This window comes from Hakea prostrata, chromosome 5, assembly GCF_041222555.1.
Source record: "Hakea prostrata isolate BN-2017 chromosome 5, UWA_Hpros_2, whole genome shotgun sequence".
NCBI lineage: Eukaryota > Viridiplantae > Streptophyta > Magnoliopsida > Proteales > Proteaceae > Hakea > Hakea prostrata.
In genome coordinates this window covers 46,175,954-46,197,226 of record NC_142604.1, presented here as the reverse complement: position 1 = coordinate 46,197,226, position 21,273 = coordinate 46,175,954, and the positions used below count along the sequence as shown (strand labels likewise).

Genomic DNA, 21,273 nt, shown 5'->3' with positions numbered 1-21,273 from the left:
AAAAGCATTTTAATTGGAAGAGGTCTACTAATTTTGGGGATTAGGAGGAAAATTGGCAATGGGCAATCCACTTTGATTTATCGATATCCTTGGATTCTTTCTCTTCTTACTGGTGGAATTGTGAGCTCCCCATTGCCAAATGGTCCTACTTTGGTAGGAGAGTTGATTGACTGGAATACAAACACATGAAACAAGAACCTTCTTGACTCCCTCTTCTCACATTTTGAGGTGAATGAAATTTTAATGTTACCCATTCTTTCCCAATCTACCGCAAATGTTTGGTTTTGGATCAAACAAACACAAGGAAAGTTTACAAAGAAGTCAACCTACTTCCTTAGTTTAGCTTTATCTATTGGCACTAGCAACATTGCTTCTCCCTCTTCATCCTTTTCTTGTTGGAAGGAAATTTGGAATATTACAAACCTACAAAAAATAAAACACTTCATATGGAGGCATCTAGTGAAGCTATTGCCACAAGTGAGAATTTATTCCATAGGCAATGTGGCTCTTCCCCTTCATGCTTGTTGTGTACATGCCTCATTTGTGGAATTTGTAATGCATGACATGCCTTTCTGCATAAATTTGTTAGAAGGTTTCTCTCCTTAGAATTGACGTGTCTATATTGTCGGCCTATCCATGCATGACTGGATTAAGTTTATACGTTCAAATATAAACAAACAAATGAATTGAAAACAATGGATATGATTTGGAGCACATTATGTTGTCTTATATGGAAAGCCCGAAATGGATTTTTTTTTAGGGGAAACAATCTTCTTTACAAGGATTAATGAATTGTTTTTTGGCATTCTATAATGAAATGCAATATCTAAATTTGAATCTTTCTCGTGAAGATCTTGGCCTCACAATGACTAGTTCCAACTCACTAAATGTTGACTGCCATTTTTAGGTTTATGTGGATGGTGCTTGGGACAAACAAAGTAAGAAAGGCGGTCGTAGTTGTATTTTTTGGGATTGACATGGAGATTCTTAGCGGCAAATGCACACTTTGGACTTAGCACGTCAACAACTGCAGTGGAATTAGAGGAGATAAGGGATGATATCTTGATGACCCAATTCACATTTCTAAGCTGGTTATTCTCTTAGATTGCAATGGTGCAATTGAGGCCTTCAATGGTTCGGAATCACTCCTTAGATTGGATATGCTACTATATTATTGATAAGGTTATGAAACTTAGGAATCATTTTGAGTTAGTAGCTTTTGATTTTACTAGTAGATCAAACAATAACTATGCAGATTTCATTGCTCATGGGGTTAGAACCTTTAATCTCTTTAGAATTTGGTGGAATTGCCCTTCTTGTTTCATGTTAAGTAGCTCTTTCAACACCTCAGGGACTTTACCTCAGGGACTTATGCTTGGAGAGCTTTATATAAGGACGCGCTACGCGCTTCTCTTGTAACCATTTCATCGAACTCTTACCGAAAAAAAAAAAAGCATTTCATCGAACAGTTGGCGGGCAATTTACGATTAACGGCTAGCAATCCCTGATTGAATTATCTCTCTTCTTCAAGCTCTGAGTACTTCCCTACTATTTCATGGAAGTTACGATCAAGCGTTACCGTCAGTTCTCTTCTTTATCGTCCTCGTCTGCGCTTCCATGGATCTCTCCTCTGCAGTATCTCAAGTCGACCACTCCAAAACCAGATCCTCCAACCCAACCATCTTCAATCCAAGAATTTCAGAGAAAACCCAAGTTCATAACTCATGAAACTGCCATCTCGATGATCAAACGTGAGAAAGACCCGCAACGGGCCTTAGAGATCTTTAACATGGCGGCCACTCAGAGGGGCTTCAATCACAACCACTCGACTTACTCCACTATCGTTCACAAGCTAGCCCAATCCAAGAAATTCAACGCCGTCGATGCAATTCTCCGTCAGATGACTTTCGAGACCTGCAAATTCCATGAAGGTCTGTTCCTTAATCTAATGGCCCATTTCTCCAAATCTTCTCTACACGAAAGGACACTTGAGATGTTCTACGCAATCCAGCCAATTGTTCGTGAAAAGCCCTCACTGAAAGCTATCAGCACTTGTCTCAACCTCCTTGTTGAATCAGATCAGCTTGATTTAGCCCGGAAGTTTCTCTCGTATTCGAAGAAAACGCTTGACTTGAAGCCTAACACCTGCATTTTCAATATCTTGGTTAAGCATCATTGCAAGAAGGGTAACCTCGATTCCGCTTTCGAAGTTGTAGAAGAGATGAGGAAGTCTACCGTATCACACCCAAATTTAATCACGTACTCTACTCTGATGGGTGGTCTCTGTGAAAATGGAAGACTCAAAGATGCAATCGAATTGTTTGAGGAAATGGTGTCCAAAGATAAAATCTTACCCGATGCACTAACCTATAATATCTTGATCAATGGTTTCTGCCGAGGAGGAAAAGTGGATCGAGCTAGAAAGGTAATGGATTTTATGAGTAAGAATGGATGTCAACCAAATCTATTCAATTATTCTGCTCTGATGAATGGATTGTCTAAGGAAGGGAGAATACAAGAGGTTTCAGAGGTTTTCAATGAGATGAGAAGCTCTGGTTCGGAACCTGATGCTATTGGTTATACTACCATAATTAATTGCTTCTGTAGGGCCGGAAGAGTCGAAGAAGCTCTCAAGCTGCTAAAAGAGATGAAGGAAAAGGGATGCAGAACTGATATTGTGACCTTCAATGTGATACTCGGAGGCCTATGCAGAGAAAAGAGGTTTAATGAGGCGCTTGTGATGCTTGAGAGGTTACCCTATCAAGGCGTTTATCTGAACAAAGCGAGTTACAGGATTGTGTTGAATTTCTTATGCAAGGAAAAGGATATGGAAAACACAAACAAGTTGTTGGGTCTCATGCTAGAAAGGGGTTTTTTGCCTCATTTTGCAACTTCAAATGAGCTGCTGATCGGTCTCTGTGAGGCAGGAATGGTGGCAGATGCAACTGCAGCACTGAATGGGTTAGGAGAGAGAGGCTTTAAACCAGAGCTTGCTGTATGGTTTTGCTTGATTGAATCGATCTGTAGAGAAAGGAAACTACTGAGGGCATTCCAACTGCTTGATGACTTGGTTACTCCAGAAACAAGTAGTTGATTCTCAAAAAAAACCCTTTCTTTTTAATATTTATTTCATCAAATTGAGTGGAAAGAGTCCAGTGAGATAACCAACTACCATTGCCAGAAAAAGCGGCTCAATTACAAGAATGAATTGTGGATGCCCTTTTTAGTTCATTCCTGCAACTCTGTTATTCAGCTTCTTCTTTAGGAAGGAGAAATGCATGTTCACATATTTATCTATGCATTTCTTTTGTGACCAGGTCAGTTTCCTGTGCTATAGAGCAGTTCGCACAGATACCTCTTCAATATCAGTCTCCAGACTTGAAGATTAATTTTGTCTTGGAAAGCTAACCAAGTCTGGTAGGTAGCACAACCACAATACTTGAAAGCCTGCATCCGAGCAATGGGAGGAATCTAGTGGCAGGAGGATCAGGGACAACAAATTCAAAGGTAGAAGTCATTCAGATCATACAACCACGATGCCTGTTGGTAACTTTCATTTGGACAAGAAATGGAACAGCTTGTAGATTATACTAGAAGCAATTGGCTTTCTTGAGGATTCACATTTCAAGGACATGGAAGTGGAGACCATTTGGCACTGGTTTACAAAGAAGAGTTTGATGCAATACTCAAGATGCATCTTTCTCTGTTTTCAGATGAGGACCGAATGGTGCTGGGGGGAAGCAAATATAGCATACCAACTCCAAGAAGAGAACTGTGGAAGGAAGATAAGGAGGTTCTATCATTTTCAAGGGGGCACATACGGGAAGACATGCAGCCGGAAAATCGGAGAGCAGTGTGGGAGTGTCCTACACTACCCAAGATTGACTCCTTGTGGGAACAGACAATGCTAGTGTAGCTTTGGCATGGGACTTGTATCAAGGTTACTATTTGTAGGGAGTGTGGATAAGCCAAGGAAGACATTGCTCAGATCCTTCTTTATTGCGAACTGGCAAGGCAGGTATTGTTTGGATATTCAGTCATGAGGTCTTCAATGGTAGAAAGTACTAGTTCTTTGGCCGAATGTTTAGAGGTTGGAAAGAACTCAACAAAGAGGACGGCAAAGAGGCTGAGAAGAACGGAAACCTAATTTCTTATCTGGCCTGGACATTGTGGAAGGCTAGAAATGATCGGGTAAGCAGGAGAAGATGGAGGCTGACAAAATTCTAGAGGCTGCAAGAGCACATATTGATTTCTGGAACTTTGGGCACCCAGTTGGGTTGGGGGGGGGGGGGTTTGTCCCTTTATGCTAAAAGTTACCTCTGCTTCAAGGTCTCTTTTCTAGATATTTGTTTTCCCCCACTAGCATTACTTTGACAGTTTTCTATCCAAGGGAGAAACAAGTCAGTGACACTTACCACTGTATATTTATACTTATTATTTTAGGACTTCTCTTGGGCCTGTAGATCCATTTGACGGATGCTATTTAATTTTATTACATGCCATGCTCTATTTCAGGTAGAATTCACCGGTAGCAAGGATTATGTCTGCTTATTTATATGAGTTTTTTGTGGTATATTTTTACTCCCATCTGGTGTTGTTTAGTTTATAATACCATGGTATCTTAGAGCACTAAAAACTAGTGCCAGTTTCTCAAATACCAAAACGACATCAAAACACATTCTATCAAGATAATTAAAAAAAAAACCCTGTGTGATGTCCTTGAAACACTTCATTACCTACTCCTATTCTGTTGAGTTATTTGCCAGGTATATTTCTTTTGTGATCATACATGCCAATGTGTCTCAACTGTTTGGTTTTAGACAATCTCATCCTTGCTTTTCAGTTAGGAGGTTATCTCATTTGACATCTGCTTGTGAAAAACTATTGCAGTTGGACTCAGAAGATGCATACCCACTACTCCTATATGGAAGTGGTGCTTTGGTTGTGCTGTGGTTAGCTTTAGCTTTGATCGGTGTTGATTTTATTCCTCTGGTAAGATCTCTGTGGCTTTTCATTGGAATGACAATTTTCTGTATCGTTGGTTGGGATTTTTCTTCCCCTGATGAGAAATTCGTCTTCCTTTGTAACACTTTCCAAAGCTGTTGGAAATTGTGCGTCTTGCCTGCATAATCTGGTTCAGTTCTCGCTATCTGATCTTTAAGGTAACATCTTTGTGAATGTCACTTTCAAAAATTTGTTGATGTAATGAGAAAGCTTTACTGATTAGTTTTTTATTGTTTTCCTTTGTGCAAAAAAATAGGGATGAGGTTTTTGCTAGAATTGAAGAGCGGAAGTAGGAGAAGTCTTGGATCAACCAGTAATTGATCTACCTGAAGCTGGATGTTAGTCATCTTTGCATATACTCTTCTGTTGGCTTACTGCATGAGTGAAGTTTAGTTTTTTCCTCTTTTTTTTTGGGGGGTGGGGGTTTAAATAGAAAAGAGTTCTTCATAGTTTATATTGTTACAATAAATAGTTAGCTTTGTAAAAAGGAAAATTGTTTAGTGTCTAACCTTACCGAAATCTTGACTTGGCAACAAGGAGTGCTTTGATTAGTGCTGCATCTGCTTGCGGATCACTTTTCTCTATTAATAGGGAATTTGTAGTGGAGATTTAGGTCATTCATGCTGTGATAGGGCTTGGACACGGTTGTTTTATTTCCCCAACTAGGAGAACTCCCAGTTGGGTCAAATTTGAATGTACTGGTCCTACTGGATAAACATCTCAAAAGAATAAATGAGTAGTTTGATTGGACTGGTCAGGTTGATGCATGAAAAAAAATGAAAACTAAGAAACAATATTCAACATGGCATTATGCCAAATGAATCTGATTAATGGATTTTAAAAACCTTTAATTCTATGCAAATATACAGTTTGCCAGTGTGACTCAGAAATAATTCAAAAGGAATTTTAAGACATAAAATTTCCCTTTTTCTATCTTTTTCTTTTGATGAAAGAGTCTAGTTGACTAGTGATTTTTTTAAAATAGAAACCCATTAAAAAACTCCGCTGATATCACAGTTACATAGGTCCTCTATTTTGTTGTGGTCCATTTGAGATTGTCCTTTGTGAAAGATGCTGTAGGGCTAAATTGGAGGCCCATTGCAGCAGGCTTTTGTTTGTGGGTGAGATTATCTTTATGTCTGGCGTCTGTTGGAGTAGACTGATTATATCTTCCGCCTTGTCATGGGGCCAGACACCCTTGGTTGGTTTAGGGAACAGTTGCACCACCTCCTGATTGTCACTCCATATCAGCTTGACTTGCATGTTGAGACTTTTTGCAAGTTTCAATCCTTATTCTATTCAGTACTACTTTGATTGAATCTTTCCCTTCATCATATCCCATGGTCATTGCATGTACCGAATCCTTGCTCACTAGCCCCTAACACAATGCTGTGCGGTCAGTTCTTGTGGTCTTTACACATGCACAGATCAAGATTGGGTCACTTCCGATTTTATCTACTCCAGCCATTTTACATAAACATGTCTGGTTGGGTATTAACTTGGTCTTTGTTAGCTCATCCTTGTGTAAACCGGGGGGGCTATACCGAGTTACATGTCCATTTTGACAGAAAAGCCATTAGTTTATTAGGTTCTCGTTCAGCCTTATTAAAAAACACCTCATTCCTTAACTTCCCAATGCCATAACAAGTTATCAGTATTCAGTATGTTTGGAAAAAAACCACTGTAGCATAGGCTTATCCAACTGTAATGTATGAAATAACGAATAGCAGAGATTAAGCAAACTAGATTGGTCAAATTGTTCAGTTCGTAAACGTGGGGGCCAGCTACCCAGATTCGCCTGGTCCACTCTCAACCAATAAATAGATGCTGAGTTGATTCTGTTCTATCACCACACAGCACAATAAGGCTGGACTGGTGTCCATCAAGGGAGTGTCTCCTTGACTGGGGTACCCGCATTTACCAATCACCAAAAGAACATTTTGAATTTGGGATGAATATTTATCTTCCATAAAAATTTCCACCAGACATCATATTGAGAAGAAGCAGACATATATCTATTTCTTGGTCAGTTCTTTGAAAGCAAGTTCAGTCAAAAAAGATCCATCAGTGGAAATTTAAGATCTCCAGCAGTCCTGATCAGGGCCAAGGGACACACAGGTTATTTCTTTTGTAATATTCCTAGGGAAAGTCAGTCTGATTTCTTCCATTAGAAGAGGTCTCCTCTCCACCACATCAGCAAGACTGGAGCCTCTTGACTGAAAATGGGGAGTAAACTCGCCAACCGTATGGTCCGGGTTGTGGAAACCCAAGGGTCAAACCAGCAAGAAGAATCCCTGTCGTTTCCACACAAATTTTGCGTAAGCTATTCCACACAAAAGGACCAGTTTTTTTCCCCAACCTTTGGATCAAACAGTGATGTTTTAGGAAAATATTTAGCTTTGAGACAACGAGCCCATATCAATTGGGTTCAATGGGAAGTCTCCAGCCTAATTTGAGGAGCAAAGCTTTTGAATCCTAAACCACTAGTTCTGTTGGGCAGACAACATTTATCCCATGCTATCAGGGTGAGATGTTTACCTGAAGTAGGATGACCTAGTCAGAACCATTGGCAAATAGCATCCCTTTGTCTGCAAACATTCTTAGGAAACCAGTGAGTGTTGCATGTGATAAATAAGCATAGAGTTCAACATAGATTGCATCAAGACTGATGAAGACATCAGTGAGCAGTTTCGAGTTTACCGACGACGCCGACGTAGAGATCATCCCACGACAGCATCTATGTGGATGGACGATGAGAAACACTGCTCATAGGCAGTTTGTCATGTTATTTTTCTTAGTCTTAGTGGGTTGGGTAGTAGTTTACTATTTAAATATTTTGATTTCATTGTTAGTCTTTATGGGCTGGGCCTAGAGTCTGTTTGGGCCCAATTTTGAATTATTTTGAGTTTGGGTTATATATACAACTTAAGTTGGGGTTATTTGGGAATTAAACATGTAGGGTTGTGAGGAATCAATTCTTTTATTTAAACCTTGTATCAAATTCGTTTTTGGCAATTTGAATGAAAAGAAAAGAATTAGAAAAAGCTCACGGCTGCTCTCTCTCTCCCTCTCTCTCTCTCTCTCTCTCTACTGGCGGTGCTGGTTTTCTCTTCTCTCTCCAGGTAAGTTTTCTCTCCTCCTTTCACCTTTATTTCCCACTAGAAAACTTCTCCTTGCTCTCCTCTACAAAGATCTACTCTTTTTTTTTTCTTAAAAAAAAAAAAAAGACCTAGTTTCTTTCTTGGAAATCTTCTTCTTCTTCCCAAACCCACGGTTCTTTTTTTTTTTTTTTTCTTTCTTCCTTCTTTGTTAGTCTAGTTGTCTTCTGTTAGTCTCCTGTCCCTTCTCTTTGTTTCTTTTCTTTCTCTCCCTCTCTCTTATCACCTACTCTCTTTCCTAGGATACGCCATTACTTCAGAATATTATTTTCTCCTTTCCTAGGATTCCCACTTCTTCAAAATATTTTTCTTTCTATTATTTATGTTCCTAGATGCTTTCTAACCCCTGTTTTGCAGCCAAGATCAGCAGGTAACATTATCTCTCCTAAAATACTTCTCAATTATTTGTTTAAAACAAAAACTTCTTAAGACTCCCTTTACATTGTTAATTGTTGAATTCCTTGTTAGAAATCTGATACTGATTAGGATAGTTCTATTTTTTCTTTAAGTTTCTTAATAGTCTTGCATTCAATTTAGTATTATGGTGCCAAGATCCCCATCCCCTTGTTTCCCTATTGATTCTTGTTTAATTGTGCTTACCAGTAAGACTTATCGTGTTTATTTCTCTACTTTAACTGTCTTACATGCATGATAAATCGATTACAAGTGCTTCCAAAAAAAAATTCCTTTCTTTACTATCTGTCAAGAATAGGTGTTAATTCTAAGAGTCTAGTAGCCACTTTGTAGGTCCCCTAGTTTCTAGGGTTTCTCCTACATCAAAGACATTTCGACCAGCAAAGGAAAGGGAGTTTGCTTTCCAGCAAGCTAGTTTATCACACATTTTGTCCAAAGTAAAACTGAAATTCTTCTGGCCTAGGTTTCGGCCAAAGAGGTTTGTTCCTAGATAGACAACATTACACTTCATTCCTTTGGTACCTAGAATCTTAATGATTTTGGTCCCTTGATGGGCAGGTACATTTTTGCTAAGGAAGACCTCACTTTTTTCTAGACTGATCACTTGGCCTATTATTTTAGTAAAGATTTCCAGCACAATTTTAATAACACAACTGGCTCTACAAAAAAAGCAAGGTATCATGAGCAAAAAAGAGGTGAGATTTCAGGGGCACCTCTAGCAATCTTAATTCCTTGGAAGGCATCACCATTTCTAAAACGAGGAAGGAGTCGAGAGAGGACTTCTATGACCAAGAGGAAGAGGTACAGGCTTAGGGAACAGCCTTGTCTGAGGCCTCTAGATGCAGAGAAGTAGGAGAAAGGGATTCCATTGATTTTGATAGAGTAAGTGAGTGTATAGATGAGACATTTAATCAGGTCACACCATTGTTGTCAAAACCTAGGGACGTCAAAAGCCTTAAGATGATCACCCATTCTACTCAGTCATAAGCTTTAGCCATATCCAATTTCAAACCCGGTTTGACTTTGGTTTTGTTCATGAAATGGAAGATTGCTTGGGCAATGATGCTGTTATCAGTAGTTTGTGTATGAAGGACAAAGGCCCCCTAGATTAGGCTTGAGTCTAGCAGCCAAGAGTTCAGCTACAATCTTATAGGATACATTGCACAAGCTAATAGCTAAAATCCAGGCATCGTCTTTCTTAGGGATAAATTAGAGGAGAGTGTGGTTTACCCCAAAGGGAAGAGTGCCGAGAATTGAAGAAATTCTGGACAAACACTACCAAGTCCCAACAATTTTGGAAGAAGACAAACTTGGAAGCCATTAAAGCCTCGATGCTTTGAAAGCACCAATAGAGAATACAAAATTCTTAATTTCATTTGGATCAGGCTTACTGACAGTGCGCGTAATCATTGACAATACTATTAATTGCGGGAAAGAGATCATCTACCAGGGGGCATCAAGGGTGAGGTAGAAGTGTATAGATTACTCATGAGTTGTACAAAACGGTCGGCAATTAATCCAGGTTCAACACACACAAATCTTCATGTATCGAAATACAATCTTTCTTTTGTTACAGCTTGACCTTGGATGCCGATGATAGTATTTGGTATGTTGGTCACCATCCAGAATGTAACTTTTCCTAGATTTTTGGAACCAAAACATCTCTTGGGAGTTGTAAATCCAATGCAACCATGATTTTTTCAGATTATATAATTCCCAATCAAGGCATCTATCAGATTCAATGGCAGACAATTCTCCTTCAAGTCTCTCACAGAGAGTATTAATGTTACCAAATTTGTTGGAGTTCCACATCCTCAAGAACCTAGACAGATTAGCCAGTTTTTCATGCAGAGGTTCTGCTCCTAGGGTACTTCATGTGTTAGTCACATCACTAAAAAAATTCGGGTGGCTATGCCATGTCGCTCGATAGTGAAATATTTCCTGCCACCATCAAAAAAGGGTTAGTATTGATTAGGAAGGGGGGAATAATCAGACCCTATGGCCGGCAATTTGGTCAATTTCAGAATTGGGAAAAGGGCCATGATGTCAGGATTGGTAAAAACTCAATTAAGCTTTTCTTTTGTGAGTGCAGCGGTTTCTTATGATTAGATTGGGTGAACTCAGGGCCTTTGCCTTGAAGTTTAGACAGGATGGAGATTTAAATAAGTTCATTGGATGCTGAAGTTCGGGGAAGGTCTAAATTGGCCATCGCTTTTATCGGTTTGAGAGTACCTCATTAAAATCCCCACAAATGAGGAGAGGTTCGTAGATATTGGATGGTAGAGAGAGTAAGGAGGACCAAAGAAAGTTTTCCGGGCTGGATATTGGGGTGGAGCATGGAGAAAAATACATACAATTGGCGAGTTCCCAAAGTTGAATTGTATTCCAATATAATGTTGGGAGGAGAATAGAATATGAGAAGAAATGGAGGGTCTTGTGAGGACCCCTAGGCCCCCCGGACAACTCTAGTCCCTCCATTGGGCACCTCAAAAACTGACCCAAGGCCTTTAAGAGATCTACTAAGTTTGGATTTTACTTCATTAAGTTCTTTACATTTGGGTTCACATAAGAACAGTACATCAGGACGAAATTTGCTACAAAGTCTTTCCTGATGATTTAAGGTAAACTTTCCTTTGATTCTTCTTACATTTCATGAAAAATTATCTTGATTACCACTACTATCTTCTTAACCAGCAGCAGCCTATCAATCCAACAAGAAGACTCAAAACAAGACACTATCCACTGGCAAACGTGCACAGAACAACAGAAAACAGAGAAAAACACAAGAAAGAAGGTAAACAGACTAGCTTTGATGTGTCACGACCCCAGTTTTCAACAGCTTGGTGGGGCCCACATCATGTACATTCCACTAGGGCACGTGATAGCTCTTCTTCGTTAACACCTCTTTATAATCAATAAAACAAAATGCTAGACAAAACATTCTAAAAAACAAACAACCTGGTTGACAGTTTGACTCATAAACATATATATGTACACAGTCTAAAGTCCTGTTATATTTACATTTGACCTTTCAATAGTGTCTAGATCAATACATACAGTCTCAAAGAAATATATACATTCACCGTCCAGTTATACAATCTAAAGTCCTGTTATATTTACATTTGACCTTTCAACAGTGTCTAGATCAATACATACAGTCTCAAAGAAATATATACATTCACCTTCCAGTTATACAAACATCAAACTTAACAAAATGAATGAGATTACATCTTTAACTTTAAAGGCATTGACAGATGGCAACACCTTGCCTTTATCATGAATCTGAGTACCTGTCAACATTTACAATAATGAGCTTTGCGGCCCAGTAAGCAATAAAGACAACCATGTAAGTAAGTCATGCAGTTCATTATGCATCAATTATCACATCAAAATCATATACCATCATACATTCCAAACTTTCCTTTCTTTTCTTCTTTTCCTTTATCATTTTTCTGTTCCTTTTTCCTTTTCTTTTCCTTTTCCTTTTTCATTAAACTAGACCTAAGCGCTACCTGTAGAGAGAGCACCATCAGTCTAAACCACACAAGTGGCATTAGTCTCAACCACACAAGTGGCATTAGTCTCAACCACACAAGTGGCATCAGTCTCAACCACACAAGTGGCATCAGTCTCAACCACACAAGTGGCATTAGTCAAAACCACACAAGTGGCATCAGTCTCAACCACACAAGTGGCATCAGTCAAAACCACACAAGTGGCATCAGTCTCTTGGCTCAAGGCCAGGTGTTCTCTACAGGAGGCCATCATCGGTCTAGTATATCTTTCCACTTTTCGGTCTCGCTTCATGCCCTCCCATTTGGGTACATAAGTACCAGGACTTACAGAAGCCATTACATTTTATTCCTTTCTTTATTTCTTTTATTTCCTTTCTTTTCTTTTCACTTTTCAGTCTTGCTTCATGCCCTCCCAGGACTTACAGAAGCCGCTTCATGCCCTCCCATTTGGGTACATAAGTACCAGGTCTTACAGAAGCCTTTAACATTTTATTCTTTTACTCTTTCTTAAAATTGCCTTACCATGCTCGCATATTTTCATGAACATTTTTCAATCCAAATCATCATTCAAGCCTTCATCTCAACACAATTCATGCAATTCAATCATTTAAATATGAGAGCATGACAATTCCATATTTGATAAGCATAAGCATCATTCAATCTCATCTGAGCACAGTTTATGACATTTCATCATTTACATATGAGAGCATGATAATTTACATTTAACATGCATAAACATCCTTTCAAATTCATGATGACAGTTCAAGAATACTATTAGCATTCGAAGTCGAGCAGTTCGGTCAAATCATTAGGCTGTCATCCAATCCAGGCATTTTGTTCAATACACAAACATACATATATCATGCACCTTCCATATATTGCATCAATGAATGAATAAAATAGACTTTATGTTATCATGTGCATGTTATATGTCTACTAAAAGGAATCACTCACTTAACATTTACAGGTTGGTCAATATTACTTACCTGTTCCGTGCATGTCCTGACCTTGGTTCCATCATAATCCGCTCTCCCTGCATCTCGATCGATCAACGGCAATTACGAAAACGCAGGAGCCAACAGGGAATTTTTCCCCTTTTTATATTATTTTCTCTCTCCTCTTCCTTTCCTCTCATTTCTCTCTCCTCCCTACGGGCTTCTCCTCTCTTCCCTCTCTTTTCCCTCCACTTTCTCTCCACTCATTCTCTCTCCTCTCCTCTCCTCTCCTTCTCTCTCCTTTCTCCTATTCATCTTCTCTTTCCTTCTGCAACTTCTCTTTCTCTTTCTCTTCTACGGTCTTCCCCTTCTCTCTCTTCTCCTCTCCACTTATTCTCTCTCCTCTCTTCTCCTTAATTCCTCTGCAACTTTTCTATTTCAATTCTATTTCGTTTCTCACCTCTCCTTTTATTCCTCCTCTTTCCTCTTTCCTCTCCTCCTTAAGACGTTTCTGCAAAATCTGAAATCCATTTCTCTTCTCTCTCCTCTGTCTCTTCTTTCTCCTCCTTACTTCTTCTCTCTCTTCTCTTTCCCCTGCACAATTCTCTTCTCCTCTGCCTTTGTCTCTCTCTCTCTGTATTTTTTTTTCTCATTTCTCCCTTTTCACTTCTCCTCTGCTCCTCTAATGGCTTCCGCTTCCTCTCTCTCTCCTCTTTAGTCGGTTCATCCCTCTTAGTCGGTCCTCTTAAGTCGGTTAATATATATTATATATAATATATAATATACATATATATATATATATATATATATATATATATATATAATTATAATTATACATATAGTATATATTTAATTATAGGACTAATGGGCTTTGTTATGGGCTTGTGGGCCCGCTGTAATTTCTTATGCAGGGACCACTTTGAGGTGCTAATCTTAGTACCTCTGGGTTCCGAAAATCATGCCGATCATTTCCTCGTTTTCAATTCAGTCTAATTCCACTGCTGTAGGATCCACGAGGGATGTCTGACCTCAACCCAATATCAATTGGATCCAGCCTCATTTAAGCTATCCTTTAACCATACTCAAATTATTTGATTAAACCATAAAATTAATCATTGGATCCTTTAATAATATTAAAGACTGACACATTCACACACAATAATAAAATAATAATATAAAAGATGCGGGGCATCACATGATGTGCATGGAAAGAATCAGGGAACGCCTATCAGAGACAACAATAAAGACAATGGATAAGTATGAAAACAAAATTAAGGGATTGAAACAAAGTCAAAGATAAAAATCCAAATTTTACGGATGTAATAGAACAAGAAAGCAAACAGGGTAATACCTGAAATTGCAGGAGATTCAAAAAGCCAATTAAAAATAGAGGTAGGGTTTTCCTGGTTTTCCATCAAGGTGGATCCACCTCTTGGCTCTGGTAAAACGCAGTAGGGAAGGGTGTTAAGGATAGTCGGGCCAACCTTGTTGATGACTTGGGAGTCAATGGCTTCTTTCATTTGGCCCAAGAGGCCATCTGGGTCAAGGGAAGAAACAAGCAGAGAGTCCATGAGGGTAAGGAATGAGTCCATAGGGTCCAGAGGTTGTTGCAAGGGCTATCAGGACATTGACACTTGCAGGTGGCGTGGCTCAGGGTCCCAATTAATACTCTCGCCCAAGGCACCCTTCTTGGTCTGATAGCATGTCCTCCATGGCACAAACCGTCCACTTTCGAGTTGCAGCAGTTAACATTATAGATGTTAACAGTTCTTTTCAGCCAGTAGTTCCTTTTCTGCATGGGACTTGCACTTTGAGATGCAGCTGTGATTGGGCTTTTCACCAAATAGGATTTGTTTCCCTTTAGCAGTCAACATATTCTTACCTTTTTTGAGATTCATCAGACAGAGACGAGATGTGGAGGTCTTCAGTTTGATCCTCGAAAAGATTTTTCCTACCACCGTCACCGCTGGCTCCCTCTTCATTACAATCCATTTTAGACGTAGTTGAGTTGAGTGGTCCTCGTTGATCAACACTGCCTTGCTTTTGGGCACCGTCGGATTTCTTTCAATGACTTCTTATTTTTGAAACCTATGAACTTCTCAAGGCATCTGGTTGAGAGGGTTTTAGAGGAGCCTGATAGCAGTGGGGTGGTTTTTGCTTTCCTGTAGTACCTAGCTAGTGGCAAGTCCAGGTTTGTGCTTACATCCTTGAGTGTCTGATACATGCAGAACCAACGTTGTCAAAGCGTCCGCCTAGGCGTGCCTTTTCGCCTTGGTTTTTGTTGTGCTCTATTGCCTAGCATCGCCTCGTTGCCTTGACAGCCATATGCAAAACTCATCAGTGTAGGAAATGCGACTGCATCGAGTGCATAGGATACGGTTCTTGAACAAACATCTCGCTTGGAACGATTCACCCTTTGCATTTTGGATGGAAACTGGCCCAATTTTGAATTATTTTGGGTTTGGGTTATATTTACTACTTAAGTTGGGGTTATTTTGGGAATTAAACATGTAGGGTTGGGAGGGATCAATTTTTTTATTTAAACCTTTTATGGAATTCGTTTTTGGCAAAGAATGAATGAATGAATGCAAAATTAAAAGATTCCTCCCTCTTGTGCGAGTCTCTTTCTTGGCGTGGATTTCTAGTAAGTTCTTTTTCTTCCCCTCTACTACCTTTCCTCTCTTGCATGGATCAGTTCTCTCTTCTTCTTTTCTTTTCTTCTGCATAATTGTTTTCTTCTCTCTTTTCTTTTTTCCTTTCTATCGATTCTATCCCTCTTCTCTCAGTTTTATTTTATTTTCCTTCCTCTTTCCCTACTATTATGTCCGTCAGAATTTTCTTTCTTCTCTGTCGTACCTTCTTTTTATTTTTATTTTTTTATCTTTTCTTTCTCTCCTTCTCTATTATCACCTCTAGTACAATAGTTAAAAGATGTGGTTCTCCATTATAACCCTACTCTCCTTTCCTAGGGTTCACCATTACTTCAAAATATTTTTCCCCCTCTTATTTCTGTTCCTAAATGTTTTCTAACACCTGTTTTGCAGCCAAGACCAGCAGGAAACATTGTCTCTCCCTAAATATTTCTAATTTATTCTTTGGCAGTAGTTTATTTTAAAACAGAACTTCCTAAGACTCCCTCTACATTGTTAATTGCTGAATTCCTTGTTAGAAATCTGATATCGATTAGGACAATTCTATTTTCTTTAAGTTTCTTAATCCCCTTGTGTTCAATTTAGTGTTATGGTGCTAAGATCCCCATTCCCTTGTTTCCATATTTGATTCTTGTTTAGTTGTGCTTATCAGTTAGGCCTTTTCGTGTTTCTTTCTCTACTTTAGCTGTTTTATATGCATGATTAATCAGAATTTTAAGTGCTGCAATTCCTTTTCTTTACTATCTGTCAAGAATAGGTGTTTCATTCGAAGAGTCTAGTAGCCCACTTTGTAGGTCCCCTAGTTTCTAGGGTTTCTCCTACATCAAAAACTTTGCAATCAACTGCCTTTTCTAGGAACATAATTTTCACTCGAGCTATGTCTACAGAGAGACCAGATCCTTGAGGTTCAGTTGAGCATCAACTACTCTTCCCAAACTGGCTGCAGCATCCATGACCTTACTGGCAGCATAGCAATCTTTAGGAATCTCATGGAGTTGTACCCAATTGCCATCAGTCATGCAAGCCCCCCCCCCCCCGGATGCTATTTCTTCGGAAAAGGTTCCAATGCCATGTGGATAATCAGTCGTGGGTGAGCCATCGCATATCCAAATAAGCCTTTATCAATGTTCTTACTAGGAAGGAACCTCAAGACAGAGCCATCAACCACTGTCACGCCATTACCAGAGGCTTTCCGGCCTGCTGCTTCTCTCTTGATGACTTCTTCATATTGTCGTGGGGAGCAAGTGGAGGAGGGCAAGCTTCCAAGAAGGCCAAATGCCATGGTGGGATTGTGGCCATGAGATGAAGTTGACAAGCTTGGATGCGCCATTGAAACAAAGAGAAGGAGAAAGTAAGGAGAGTAAATGAGTTCACCAAAGGATAGGGAAGAAGAAGAAAAGGCAAGAGGCCCAAGATCGATGCAAGAAAAGAAAAGATTGGTACCCCACACGTGGGAAGAGGAGAAAGTAAGAGGTAGAGAAGTCCAAGAAGGGAGCAAGAAATGTCACACATTGAAGATTTAGAAGGCTATTTGGGGAAAAGGATTGGTGAATAGAAAATGACATTTCAGGATCTATAAAAAGGATGATTCCAGAGCGGGAAACTTCCCAGTTTTAAAGATGTTAGGTGGAGAGAGTATAGAGAAAGTCCAGTCATACTCTGAGTAGACATTCCCGACACAAAATGTGGCTGCTGCGGATGGCAAATCCTTGCGATGGATCCTCCTTTGACTTCATACTCAGTGAGCCCTAGGGAGGAGAAAAAGAGAGAGAAGGTTAGGAACTCAAGAAAAAAACTGAAGAGACATAGAAGAAGAGTTAGGGGAGGGGAAGGGTCATCATGACTGCAGTTTTCTTGTGGCCATCAAGTATTGCTCTCTAGTTGATTAGTGGATTGGTGTATGTTTAATGGGGGTTCTATCTCTTTTTTTTTTTTTTTTTTGATAAATGTTATATCTAATCTATTTGTATTGGCATGATCCAAAATACCAAAATGTAGCTTTTACATATTGATCATAGCTTCCTTATATTTTTTTTATAGACATTGGCACCGTGTCACTGTCTGGCAAAAATACCATGTGATTTATTCACCAGCCTGATGGATCTGTGCGCTTGTTCTCATTTTTCAAGGAAGTAGATTCAATTGATTTTTGTGTAACCAAACTCCAGAGAGCTTCCTCTTCCATATATATATATATATATATATATATATATATATATATATATATGTATGTATATATATTTTTGTTGGGGGTGAAGAGTTTTCACATTAACAGCTATAAGGAATCATGTCTTCGGATCCCTTGACTATTTTCAGCATCAAGCCGCTAACCAAACCCATGGCACTTATCTCGTTAGAGTACTTCAACTATTTCATTATCTTTTAGTGCTTACTTTTTTTTTTTGTTCGATCATTCCTCCTGCAAAATCATTCAAGTTTCCAAATTTCAATGCATCAGTGGTGAGTAATGGCACGATTGTGCTCCAGCGAGATGCCACACCCTCTTATCCATCTGTCGGCCTCCCAAAAAGTAATCATCGTTAAAGCCTCACAGATAGTACAGGTTGAGTGATTTATAGTAGTACTGTTCAGCTCTGGGACAAGATTATTGGAAATGCAACCAACTTCACAACCCAGTTCATCTTCACCTTGGGAGAGATTTATGCAGCTGCACAAACTGCTATGGAGATGGTCTTGCTTTCTTCCTTGCTTCCAGGATTTTGTATTCAGCAAGCCTTATTATGGTGGTGGTCTTGGACTTTTCGACACAAGTATGTATTAATAATGCCATCATTGCATTGTAGTTTGAAACTTATATGAATGCTTGGAATCCAAGCAACAATTACATAGGTATCAACATCTATTCCCCTAAATCTGCACTAGCACATGTCTTAATCTTTCTTTCTGGAGAACGATGATAGCTAAATTGTAACTCTTGGGAGGCTTGGGTAGCAATTCAAGCTCCCACAACTTGTGTGGCGTATTGACTTTTGCTAATAAAGCTCTTTCTCGTGGGAACTGTAGTGTCAACTCTATCGTTGATCTCTGTAAAATTCTAGCAGAAGATGTCACTGTTGTATTCTCTTCATCGACCGGGTATAATGCTTAGATATATCAACTCAATTCCTGGGATTTCATTTCAAGTTTGGTGATTGAGAATAATAAGAGATTGGCTGTGAAGAGTACAAATTTAGCAGTAGTTGTGGGACTGACTGTGGCTGGAGGTGTTGTGGCGATTATTACTGTCTTGGGTTTGCTTTGGGTTTGAAGAAAAAAAACAAAAGAGCTGAGCAGGAAACAATGTGATCTTAGATGTGCCCTTGCTGAATTGGCTCTAGCAACTGGAAATTTCAATGAGGAACAAAAGCTTGGAGTGGAAGGATTTGGAGGGGTCTATAAAGGCTTCTTATGTGATCTCAATAAGGATATTGCTGTGAAGAGGATCTCTCAAGGTTCTAAACGGGGAACAAAGGAGTACACATCCGAGGTCAAGATCATTAGTTGCGGTATAGGAAGCTTGGTAACTCATTGGTTGGTGCTACCAAAAGGAAGAGTTACTACTTGCATATGAGTTCATGCCTAATGGAAGTCTTGATTTCTATCTATTTTGAAACAGGGGTTCCTGGACATGGGATTTGAGGTGCAAGATGGCTCTTGACTTTGCCCCTGCATTACAATATTTGCTTGAAGGGTGGGAACAATGCACTGTCCACAGGGATATTAAATCCAGCAATGTATTTCTAGATACCCTTTTCAATGCTAACATGGGGATTTTGGTCTGGCTTGGCTTGTGGAACATGAGGAAGAGTACTTACAAGCAGTCGTCGATGTAGATCGTGATAATAACAGTCTCACATACACAAACAACCAATATAGCTGGTACCATGGGATACATGGCTCCTAAATATACCAAGTAATCTGATATCTATAGCTTTGGCATTATTCTCTTGGAAATTGCTTGTGGGAGAAAGTTAAGATTAGGGCTGACCCTGATGAAGTAAGTTTGGTAGCTTGGGTTTGGGAGCTCTATGGAACTGAAAAACATCTGAAGCTGCTGACCCAATCAAGGTGTGGATTTTGACAAGAGACAAGTAGAATGCTTGATGATTGTTGGGCTGTGGTGTGCTCACTCAGATTACGAACTTAGACCTTCCATTGGAAAAGCTATTCATGTTATTCAACTTGATGCTCCAGTTGCCCATTCTTCCATAGAAGATGCCTAACCCAGTTCATTCAGTATGTCTACATTCTTGATTTCATCATCCCAACCTTCATACAGCAGTGGCAAACTAATTCCTCCAAGTTAGATAGGTCATCATCTGCTTCATCTTCTCCCTCTGTATCCCTCAAGTAATCCACGATAAATAGATATGTAATGTGTATGCCTTCCCCCCCCCCAAAAAAAAAAAAAAAAAAAAAAAAAAAACGAAAGAAAGAAAGAAAGAAAGAAAGAAAGAACAAATAGAGCTCTTTTTAAAAATGTTAATGTACCTTTGGATTGCATATCTTGTTTAATTTGCTATTTTGGAACTTGCAATTTTTTTCACATTTTTTTGTTGAGTAGCTTACTATTGTAAACATATTCTAATATTCTGTATTGAGGAGAGTAGAATAACCAAAACCATTGATTTGTTGAAAATGGTTACTGTTTTCATTGATATATCAATAGAGGATGCGCATCTTTCCTGCTGATAAACGCAACCCAATCCGACCTTGTTGCAACCCTAGATGTAGAACTTGATAGTTTCAATTTGGTTCTGTAACTGTCTTCAAGTTTGCAATCTCTCATCCTCCCTCTAGTAGGTGAACCAATTTGGTAAAGAGTTAAAGACCCTGTAAGTGATGGACAAGCAAGAGTGGTTGGGAATCAAAATCTTCTAATTCCAATTTGAATTCTCTATGAGCAATGCTTCCATGAGGATTGAGAGGAAGAGGGCAACTACAAAACCCACTGCATTTCATTAATGAAGCTGGAGAAAGACACACCACAGTATCATGTAGTTGCACATCATTAATGAATCCTTTCTAAGTTAATTTAGCCAACCTGGAACAACCAGAAGCCTTTGTTCTTTAAAGGAAGGACTGGCAGGAGAGATGAATCAATCCATGATGAGAGTGTCTATTTCTCATATATTTCCATGGTTAGCACTTGTATACGTAGTCCACTTAATATTTTTTCAGTTTCATGGCTCAACAATGATGTCAAAGTGGTAGTTTTACATGTCTCATATAATAAAGGATAAAATGAGCTTTATACGTTAATTCTTGAATTTAAAGGTCAAATGGTCATTTTACACTAACACTTAATAGTCACTTGGTTTGAAATGAGGAAGACAATAGTAATTCTAGAAAGTACAAATTCAATGCTTGATTTCATTATAATAAAGATAGGTGATTAACAAACTCTGTACAACTCGAGCTATTACGACAATTGTACGTAGGGTTAGCAAATTAGTATCGTAGGTAGAACATTGTGCTCTTCTCATACTCCTCTACTATAAATTTAAGAGGGGAGTGTATTTCCAAACAATCTAAATATATATTGAAGGGATGTCAGGAGATCACAATCCTCTACTTGTGATCAGTTGGCAGTCCC

At 39.1% G+C, this 21,273-nt stretch overlaps 1 protein-coding gene and 1 pseudogene across 2 annotated transcripts; both read left to right on the top strand.

Annotated features, from left to right (window-relative positions):
• Positions 1-1,434: 1,434 nt before the first annotated feature.
• On the top strand, positions 1,435-5,421 carry LOC149016138 (Pentatricopeptide repeat (PPR) superfamily protein). Its single transcript, XM_089157259.1, has 4 exons — positions 1,435-4,191; positions 4,891-4,992; positions 5,100-5,162; positions 5,261-5,421. Exon 1 carries the CDS (start codon positions 1,556-1,558, stop codon positions 3,092-3,094), a length of 1,539 nt encoding a protein of 512 aa, XP_089013385.1. The 5' UTR covers positions 1,435-1,555; the 3' UTR covers positions 3,095-4,191; positions 4,891-4,992; positions 5,100-5,162; positions 5,261-5,421.
• LOC149016137 (L-type lectin-domain containing receptor kinase IX.1-like) lies at positions 4,081-20,031 on the top strand (annotated as a pseudogene). Its single transcript, XR_016173580.1, has 3 exons — positions 4,081-4,191; positions 4,891-4,992; positions 18,270-20,031. The product of XR_016173580.1 is annotated as an L-type lectin-domain containing receptor kinase IX.1-like (transcript).
• The last annotated feature ends 1,242 nt before the right edge of the window (positions 20,032-21,273 follow it).